The 10785-nt window shown below is 37.6% G+C and overlaps 2 protein-coding genes across 2 annotated transcripts; one reads left to right on the top strand and one right to left on the bottom strand.

Annotated features, from left to right (window-relative positions):
• Positions 1–242: 242 nt before the first annotated feature.
• Positions 243–2133, top strand: LOC105557221 (NADH-ubiquinone oxidoreductase 20 kDa subunit-like). Its single transcript, XM_012004408.1, has 3 exons — positions 243–354; positions 747–1295; positions 1905–2133. Exons 1-3 carry the CDS (start codon positions 336–338, stop codon positions 2000–2002), a joined length of 666 nt encoding a protein of 221 aa, XP_011859798.1. The 5' UTR covers positions 243–335; the 3' UTR covers positions 2003–2133.
• Positions 2134–2677: 544 nt separating this feature from the next.
• Positions 2678–9503, bottom strand: LOC105557220 (MAU2 chromatid cohesion factor homolog). The gene is made up of 8 exons (XM_012004407.1): positions 9231–9503; positions 8723–8902; positions 8373–8651; positions 6206–6452; positions 5477–5724; positions 5084–5289; positions 4720–4922; positions 2678–4636 (listed from the first exon to the last, which is right to left on the bottom strand). Exons 1-8 carry the CDS (start codon positions 9453–9455, stop codon positions 4440–4442), a joined length of 1785 nt encoding a protein of 594 aa, XP_011859797.1. The 5' UTR covers positions 9456–9503; the 3' UTR covers positions 2678–4439.
• Positions 9504–10785: the final 1282 nt, after the last annotated feature.

The following is a 10785-nucleotide window of genomic DNA, read 5'->3' as shown; positions in this document are numbered from 1 at the left end:
ACACGTGAAAATGTACCTTAAAAGAACAATTTCACAAATTTTTAGCGACTTTGTACTGTTTTGAAGATAGGTCCGATACATCCTTAATCAGAAACACTTGTCATTACCATGATAGGTAAGCAGACAGACAGGAATGCCTGGACATTTCTATAATGCATTCTATAATTATAGAAACGTCCAGACATTCTTACCTGTCCTGCGTACGTAGTTTCACTTTTCAAACGCGCGTCACCCGCGTTTACACCCGCGAATCTTTAATCACAGCTGGCACAGCAGTGGCGCATGCGCCGGCATAACCTGCGATGTAGCAGTTCGTCCCTGACGGAAGGTCGAAAATGTTACGTTCCGTTACACGTGAGTTATTTTACGGTGAATTACGAGATCGCCGTCAGACAAATGCCTCGATCATCGGTCCCGATGCCGAGGCATGACGCGCATTTAACCCCACATTAATCGGGTGAAACGCCGCGTCAATCCGCACCGCGGGCGATCGATATCGTCGTGGAGCAAACTCCGCTTTTTGCGCACTTTCCGTTTTGATATCGCGCTATTGCATAAGATTACACTCCACTCTAACGTACGTCACGAGACTTGACGTACGTCTGTCTAAGCGCGCGGTTGTACAATTTATTTCGAAACGTCCGCTCGACTGAAATGCCATCATAACCTCCCAAACGCGGCTACACTGATAGTTGCCGCACGGTCGTTTACATGATGGTTTATCTTCCTCTTTTCTTTCCTTACAGATAACGTCCCCCAGGGACTAGTGTCCCTGGTGCGCAACAATGTAGCGGCGTCGGGGCCGGCTGTCACATTGAAGGTTCAGACCAAACACATGGCCACGGAGTCGTCCGTGCAGGAGGCGAAGCCCGCGCTGCCGGGGAAACCGAAGGTCGAGCCGTACAGCCCTTTCCAGCCGACTAGTACGGCAGAGTATGCCCTGGCCAGATTAGACGACATACTCAACTGGGGGCGCAAAGGGTCGATATGGCCGATGACCTTCGGCCTGGCCTGCTGCGCCGTGGAGATGATGCACATCGCGGCGCCTAGATACGACATGGACAGATTCGGCGTGGTGTTCCGCGCCTCGCCCCGACAGTCGGACGTCATTATAGTTGCTGGCACACTGACGAATAAGATGGCACCCGCCCTGAGGAAGATCTACGATCAGATGCCCGAGCCCCGGTGGGTCATTTCCATGGGGAGCTGCGCGAACGGAGGCGGATATTATCACTATAGCTATTCCGTGGTCAGGGGCTGCGACAGGATAATACCCGTGGACATTTACGTGCCTGGTGAATTTGCAATTCTTCATGCTCTTTCCCACACAGCACAGAAAGATTGCAGGGAGATTGCAGAAATGTTACACTGCAAGATTGCAATATTGCAGCAACGTTTCTGGAGGATTGCAGCAACGTTGAAATGTCCGTCCTCAGAGAGATTGCGGTGCAACATTATAGCAATGTTGCGGTGCAATATTTTTGGAATAATTTGTCGTTGTACATAAGCAGAGAATTTACTAATTACATATGCATCCGCGCCTTTTTCAATACACAGCAAGCTATTGCGAAGCAACCTAAGGAGATTGTGTCGCTTCGCAATAGATGGAGATTGCGAGCAACACCGCACTGATCAAGTATTTAATAATTCGCGCATTGGTATCAACGAAAATAACATTATAAAATTCTCGTGATTAGAAAAATGTTTTAAATAGAACATATAGTATTTTCATTATTTTTGAAACATTGCTGCAATATTGCTATCGAAAGTTTGCAATTTTATATCCCTGCAAGGTCTCTGCAAGATTGCAACGTTTCTGCAATGTAACTGCAACCATCTGTGCTGTACGGGTTGTTATACGTGCAATCTTATATCGATCATAATATGAACCTTCGGTATTGCAGGTTGTCCCCCAACGGCTGAAGCATTGTTGTACGGCGTTCTTCAGTTGCAGAAGAAGATAAAGCGTATGCAGACCACGCAAGTTTGGTACAGGAAGTAATGTACCTGACGTCTATAGTGATAAATGTATAAATTATTGAAAAATTGTAAGATAACTGATACATAATTAAGCAATAGAGGAGTTGTCACTCAAAAATGTGATTGACAAAATAAATCACATTTAAGTGAAAATAATTTTTTTTTATTACCATGAATCAGTTTTGTTTACTTTGCATGCATATTTGAAAAAAGATATACTATGTTGTCGTTATGATATATAGTTTGTTCAGATATACATATAAAAAAGTTCAAGATTCAATTAAACGCCCATCACGCCGTAATAAAACGTCGCCGACCCATGGTTCCTATACTTTAAAATGCTTGTACTCGTCTATTCTTTCATCACATGAATTTATGGCACTTAATTTTTAGCACCCTGTATATATTAAATATATATACTTTTAGCATACGAAAAAAAGAGATGTGATTGTATATGTAACTGAATTCGAATGGAATATTGTGAAAAATTTTACCTTTAATCTTATGTCAAAAACTTGTTCTCTCGTATCCTCTCTTCTGTTTATTATCAATTGACTGGTTCTTAAATTTATCTTTTCCGGAAGATAGCGATATCAGAATAATCGTAAAATCATGTTATATTAATATTGTTTTTATGCAGTGATGAAATTATAAGATAATAGCGCTTTACATTATTATATACAAAAAATATACTATATGATAAATGAAGTGTATATTGTCTCTTTCTTACGTTGAGAAAACAAACGTTTGTACAAACCTATGTTTTATTACATTCTCTATTCTATTGTTTGCACTGTGTTTACTTCTAAAAGTATGTACAAATTATGTTCAGAATAATTTAAACAACGCAAAGAGTTTCACACGCAAGTTCTTTGCTGTTTAAGTTAGCGCGTTCTAAGGCCCCTTTCCTTACTTATTACTGTAACTAATACTAATATATAACAATTACATTTTATTATCTATTCATACAATACATACATATATCATCTTAATAAAAATACATGTATACCGAAACATCTTGTACATATTTTAGGTAAAGAATTTGCCTCTTTTTAACCAACTTGCAAAGTTCCGTACCTATCGTGTTCTTTTTTTATTACACCGCTCAATGAATTGTTATTCTGTTGCGCCACAGCCAAATTATTAATGTTTTGCTTTGATCATCAAGAAGAGAAAAGGCAACCTAAAAAATAATCAGTTACAGTGATTTCGACAATCCCATCGGATACACGAATTCATCAAACCTTGCTGATAGTAACGAGAGTTAATTCGATCTCGTCATTCTTATTACAATTCAGTATGTACAAAATTAATATCTAAATTTTGATACTTTGTTCCCCATCTTCCTTACTCACTGGTAAAATTTCATATATTGTGTTCTTTCAAACGAGACTTCGTCTATATAATGACATTGTAATTATGATGTTATTATAGAGAACCAATGATCTTACAGTTATAAATTAAAAATAACGCGTCTAATATATTAAATTGTTTCGTTTAAATAATTTAACTTAATTCCTATTTGTTTTAACGTGTGGTAAAAGATAATAAAGTAATGTAGAGGAGAAATGTTTGTTAATTTCATTAATTAGAAATATACGAGGGGACCAGTCGAAAAGTTCTCGGAATGAAACACGCACTTGTACGATGTACGCTAAATAGAAAGTTTTAACTCTTTCCGTCTCAAATAGTTTATTTTTCAAAAATCAAACAGATATGTTTGTTTAACGATCCATAAAAAAATAAACTATTTGATGTAACGAGTGGGAACTTTGCATGCGTTTATAGAAGGGTTTGGAACTCTAAATTTATGACGTCTATTATGCGAGTGCTATTGATATGTCATTTCGAGAACTTTCCAAATCGCCCTCGCAGAATCAACAAGATTTTTAAACAAAAATAAAAATTTTTATTCTACGTTCCGATCTATTCTCTACATGTGCGATACAAATCTCGTTTTAAACGCATTGTGCGGCAGAACGGTTCACATAATTCTAAAAAACGCGTTTGTTCTGCATTATGTATAATAAGCATTTGTGTCCTCTTGAATGATTGCCATAAAAGATAATTTAATGCGATAAACTTAAATAAACAAAACGTCAATGGTCTAAATGTAATATATAGTCAATCCCTGCCGTGTACAATTTCGATGATTCAAACAATACTATAAATTGCTATCAAGCTCTGCTATATATACCTAGTTGCCATATACTCCCACAGATCTCACGTATTAAAAAAGTCTGGATATTACATCAAATATCCATTAATCCTTTCATATCCCCGCCCTGTTCGCAATTAAATCCGATTTTCTTAAACATTACCATAGTCCTTTTAATATCTGAGACTGAATGAAGCTGAGTCCAACCTCATTTTACAACTCGATGGATAATTAGTACAAATATACATGACAGTTCTGGACAATTTAAGTAAATAGACACACCTAAATATCTTTTATACCATTAGAGAATTGCTTGCGACGTAGATGGCGGTGGATTAGTTGGCGATGCGGGCATGGGGCCGTCTGTCCATTGAATGAGCGAGTGCTCGCTCATTTGTGTACTTTGAAAGTGGTCCTTTAGGAGGGTCTGGGAGAAGTTGCAATGCATTTGATACGCCTCGCTCTCGCGATTAGGCTCGCCACAAATTCTGTACAAATCTACAACATTTCAATCGTACAACGTACAGATAACCGAAAACTTCACTTTCGCTATTTACTTTTCAATGTATCCGCGCGTATACCTTTTAAAATAGCAGTAGCCCACAGTTGTACATGTACATCAGGTATCTTAGAAGCTAGTTGCATCGCAGGCGTGACCATATTCATCGACTCTCTGCTGTTTCCCAAAGAAAGAAATATATGTCCCAAGAGCACAAGACTGCAGGAAGTGAGTCTGTTCAAGTCCTCGGAATTTGCCATTTTTAAGGTTTCTCTAAGATATCGTCTGAAAGTCACATTGGCATATTTACATTGCTGAAATTTCTTAACTTCGCTAATAATAATTAAATTGTCCTTATCTTTCATCTTCTTACCTTTCGGAAAATTAAACTCACAAGTTTCGTGTATTTATTAAAATATGAGAATGAATATTTTAAAAAATCTTACTTTGCTTCATTGTATCTAGCACCGAAGAAAGCCTGGAGTCCTTGCACGTAATATGCAGCTGCCTTCAAAGAATGAGAATGCGGTGGTAGAGATTCCGGAGTTACCCTTTCTAGCAACGATCCCAATTCGGTTTCCCTCTTTGATCTGAGATACACTATCGCTAGGTTCAATTGCGCGAATGTCCAGAGTTCCTTTTCTTGTGATGTCTAAAAAAAAAGGATGGAATAATTTTCTCTGTCATCAGTACAATAGTATTCTATAGATTTGCCAAAATAATGAATAATAAAAAGTTTTTAAGCAAGCATACATAAGCAACGTAGATTAGAAAGACAGAATAATACACAAGGCTTGAGTTATTTGTCACAATTTATGATAAAATTTCCACTTTCTTACTCTGAGTGCAGCAATGAACTGCGCCTCCGCAGCTTCCATACAATTCATAGACATTGCGTATAATCCTAATAATACATGTAATTGCGGCCTGTGGCCTTGAAGTAACTTAGGTTGCCGCCTGCAGAGTTGACAAGCTTGAGAAATTTCCGTGAGAGCCAGACTCTTGTTCCCCATTACAAGCCGACACATAATTATATGCTCCAACAGCATTAATTGAAACACGGACAGGATAGGTTTATTATCGATAACTGTAAAAGAACAGTAAAGAATTCAATTTCGCTGAGTATTAAAATTAAATGTAAAAGAATAAGAAGTAATGTATGTGGTTCTGTGTGAGAACTCGATCTTCATCCTGTATGTACTTTACAAGAGATTGATTGTAGACTCGAAAATTTGTGAGTAAAGAAATACGAGGTGAATTGTAAACCATTTTGCGAGAAATAAACCACTTTAATCAATTAACGAAAGGAGAGTTTGCTTATTGTCACCAGTAATGATTAAAGATTGAGACGGGAAACTTATAATCAACCCAACTGGCTAGTTATTCAATTAGTTCATTACACAACGTTTCGACCCTATTCTTTTGGGTCCTTTTCGAGTGATACCAAGTCAGTCATCGTCGTCGAATAAGACAGAGACGAGTTATAAAATATATGTATACGTGTGAGCACCGTAGTAGCTAGGCTCGAGCCTTAATCAATTAAGAAAAGGGATCACGCGCGTACTTACTCTTCAATTTTTCAATTTGACTAAGCGCTTTATCGGTATATTTCTGTGCTTTATCCATGTAACCAGCTTGCATAGAATGCATAACGGTTACTAAATAAACCAGGACATATAGATGATCCTTCGGCATCCATATAAACATGTCTCCGATGTTGGAGCCGGTGACCACATCGTCTGCCGGCCAGCTGGGTGACATTATGGTCTGTATACTTTGTTGCAGTTGCTTCAAACAGGGCTTCACGCTCTTCACCTATTTCGGCGGAACGTTAATGCGTTATCATTAGAATCGCCCAAAATCTTTTAACTTAATTCGTAGGAAAGTTTCCTATTACGAGATAGCGGAGTTTCTGCTAAATTAACAGGCATCATCTGTTGGTTCCATCGTGAATTTATTGCTCTTGGGGTGAAATCTTGTTTAGTGGAAAATTGTTTGATCGTGCAATCTTTGAGAAAAGATTCCAGTGTGATTTGGTCGTTCGAAAATATTAGAATCCTATCTCATAACAGAGGACTTTCCTCTACTTTTTATGTTCGTTATAATAACATTTAATTTACTATAAACTGCGTTTTATTTTTAATTTGAATCTATATGCTGACAAGGGTCCAAAATAGGAACCGAAACGCTTGTATTTAATTACATGAATTAGTAACTTTTAATTAAATCTATCTGCGCAACTAATGACCGCGCTTTGCTCTGATTGCCTATTATTATTATTCGCCTATTTCGGCAAAGCGTTAATGCGTTATGATTAAAATGGCACGGCCCAATATCTCTTAACTTAATTTACTTTTTATGTACGTTATAATAACATTTATCTACAGACTGCGTTCTTAATTTGAATCTACGTCTGTGCCGATAAGGGTCCAAAAAGGGGACTGAAACGTACACTTTTATTCAATTATACAAGTTACTAATTTTTAATTAAATCTACTTGTGCACTAATGACCGCACTTTGCTCCGATTGCCTTTCACAATATTATTATTATTATTATATAAAGTGCACGCTCGTTGAATGTATAAACAAATGATCAAAGTTTAAAGGCCAAAAATAACGAGCTACTACAAAGGATGTTAGAAAATTCACTTATATTCTTAATAATTAACATAGGTGAACGTTTCGACTTTACTTAGTCTTTTTCAACACCCTAATTCAATAATTAAGATACACTAAATTTAAAAGGTACGTGACTGGTCATTTAGATTATTATCAAATGTCGTTGGAATAAGTTAAAAATTAGTAAATAAAAAATTATACGTATATATAAATGCCAACGTCACAAACAAGGAGAAAACGATTCCCATACTAGACGCATGTAATTATCGTCGAACAACTCATCGGTATGACACAATCTAAGAACGGACAGAGGCAATAGTTGGACAATTATATTAATAGTTATTAATAATAATAATAATAATAGTTACTATGTTTACCCCTTCCCTTCCTCTACTGACTTATTTTTATACTCGACATATGTTCGTTATCAGTCATTACTTCACTTCACCTACACAGTCCAACATGGCTATAGGTAAGCACATACCTTTTCCTTCTTCCTACTTTGAGGCACTAATTCATCAATTCATTAGGTTTTCCTTTGTTCTTGTTTGTTACAGTATTTTCTGTCAACTTAATGCGTTTAATTTATTTGCGGTTTTATTGTATATTACACTTTTAATTTGTTTGACTGCGCCATCTTTTAATATGTGCTGTCTTTTTATTTATTAGAATCTCATCGGACCGACTGCGTATATGTTGTTTTACATTTTAATTTGTATTCCCAGCTTATTAATGTTTTAAATTGTGTTCCTTTTTATTATACTGAAGATGGTCCAATAAGGACTGAAGCGTCTATATCCATTTATAATTAAATGTTTTTTGAACACTACTATCCTGTTCTGGCTCTGAGCCCTTTATTTCATTTATTATTATTATCAATTCCAATATCTTTTTACGCACGACAGTCACGACCATAGTATAACTAGTGGGTCCACTCAGTCATTCGTTTTCTTTTGCATCGATCCCTTCTGCGCATCCGACACTGCTCTGGGCAGACCAATGAGAAAAGGTTGTATACGAGAATGGTAGTCCACGTCGATCGGGACCACAAAGATCAAAGGGGCCGGCAGTGAGTGGACCTACTAGTTACACTATGGTCATGAGTATATTCTTACCTGGCCTGCCATAAGATAATGGCACACTTGAAGGACCAAAAAGTACACCTTGAGATACTCCTTTTGATGCGGGCTGCCCTGCCAATTCTCCACGTGATGGCCCGCCATGTTTAGAAGCGGATGAACCTCGGAGAACTTCTTGTCTATCAGCAGCAGCATACACCGACTTAGGAGAAAGAGGACCTTGGTGTAACTGGCGTTGCTTATGTGAGAATAATCAACGCCTACTCCGAGCAGGCTACTCGCCGCCACAAAGTCCTTCTCCGAGGCGTGAATTTGCTGCAATCCGCAAAGTCATCGTGAGCATGTGGTCTCTGTGAGACACGGGAAGTCCACCTCGCCAAGCTTACCGCAAGTTGAAAGATGAGCCTGCAGTGCCAGTAGACATTGTGCTGGGACAGCTCTATTGCCTTCCTCAAAATTGGTTTACTCAGGTTCGGCTGCAGCTGCTGCTCGTACAGCTCCGCGACGACGCTGGCCGCTTCGAATTTCACGTCGTCGAACGTATTTATATTCTGACTCAGTCGCCACTGAGGAGAACGAACCAAGAGTCAATTAGAAAAGTCGTCGAAGACGGCAGCAGCCTCGATTACATTAACGCAACTCCGTAAATCGCGATCGACGTAACATTTGATATCGTAGTGCTGGTTTGGTAACATTTTTAGGCTGTAAACTCCTGGAATAAGACTGACACGTCTTCGGGTTGCACGACGCCATTTGTTGTCATTGCGCGCGGAGAGGTTAGGACGGGCAAGCATGCGGAATCGCGCGCGGAGACGGGACGGGGAGAGACGGAGGCGAGGGAGAGCTGCTCGATCTCGACGCGCGACGGGACGCGAAGCGCGGTGGAATACTGACCGCTTGGTCCAGGTGGTATCGCGCCAAATCGATGTTTTTCGTATGCGTGAGGAGGATGTTGCCGAGCTGAAGATGGGTGCGCGCCTCGACGCGCGGCGGCGGCTTGAAGTGGAAGACCGCCTGCAGACACTGGATGCACGACTTGATGTTGGGCGGACTCGACGTGCGGAAATTCTCGGCCAGGCCGAGCAACGACAGATACCAAGCGTCCTGAGAAGACGCCATTTTAACATTTCACCACACGGAGGAAGTGAGGAACGAAGCCAGACGGAGCTCTCCGCTACTCCGCTCTAGAGTTCCTCTAGTAAGAGTTCGGACACCGTACGCCATTTATAGCCAAACAGTGGAAGGGGATTGGCGCGATACATGAATGTGGGCTACGGTCCACTTGATACTGCAAATGATTCGAAATATTCTTCTTCTCCTTTCTTTTATTAAAAGGAACTAGAAGAAGAACGTTTTGAAGCAATTTGCAGCATCAAGTGGACCGCAGCCTATATAGTTTATGATATTTTACATAATTTTTTTAAAACAATGGCCATATACGGTCAGGCTGGATCTTGGTAGCCAAATATTAACGCGTAAATTTTATTTTGCTTTTTCCACATTTTAATTGCGCGTCAATTATTTATCGATCTTCAAACACAGCTTATTGGTAAAAATAGTAAATTATAATAACATACGGTAGTATACATCTTTTTCTTAGTTTTATATCAATATTAGGTTTATGTAAATATAAAAAATATATAATCAAGTAGAAATATAATATATATAAGAAATATATTGTATATAAATATTATGATATACGTTGTATAAATTATTTAATTGATGTCATAATTTATTATTTAATACTAGTATAAAAATATTACTTTGCTACCGAAAAAAAGCAGATTTTATATTAATAAAATGTATGTTTTAATAAAATGCAATGCTATTTAGAGCTAACAATAATAATAATGAAAGAACAATAGTTACAGAGAAGAGAAATAATTAAAAAGGATGTAATATTTTGAATTTTATTAATAATAGTATAAAAAATTAATGAACTTCGTAATAATAAAAACTTTATTTCACTCGTGCATGCATAGCAACACTTTTACTGGCATAACTATTTTTATAATCAACATTAAAGTTCATCGACATTTTTTTTAACCTAAAACTAATAAATCGCCGAATAATTTTATCTTTCATATTATGGCACGTAGGTAAATCACAGTTTAAATCTTGTAATTTAAAAATAAAAAAGTCCTTAAGATCTAACGATAATGTACAGACTTTAGTATAATAAGCTCTGAATATTTTTTCCATATTAATTATAAAATTAAAAGTAACATCGTTTATAAAAAATAATGACTCATTATTAAAGCACCTAGCTCGGGTCAAATATGTATATGAAGATACTTTTTGTTGTTTTGATCCGACAGCATTAATGCACGTATCACAGGTTTGATGATTATTCTTAATTTTCGAGATTATGTAACCTCCTATGTAATATAAAGAATTTAATGTCGCATTATTAAACTCTATATTCACAGCACAGCTGTTTAAATCTAAA

Source organism: Vollenhovia emeryi, unplaced genomic scaffold, assembly GCF_000949405.1.
Source record: "Vollenhovia emeryi isolate VEMERY1.0 unplaced genomic scaffold, V.emery_V1.0 DF939561.1, whole genome shotgun sequence".
NCBI classification, from domain to species: domain Eukaryota; kingdom Metazoa; phylum Arthropoda; class Insecta; order Hymenoptera; family Formicidae; genus Vollenhovia; species Vollenhovia emeryi.
Note: the sequence above shows the minus strand (reverse complement) of the source record. Positions and strands in the feature narration are given on the sequence as shown.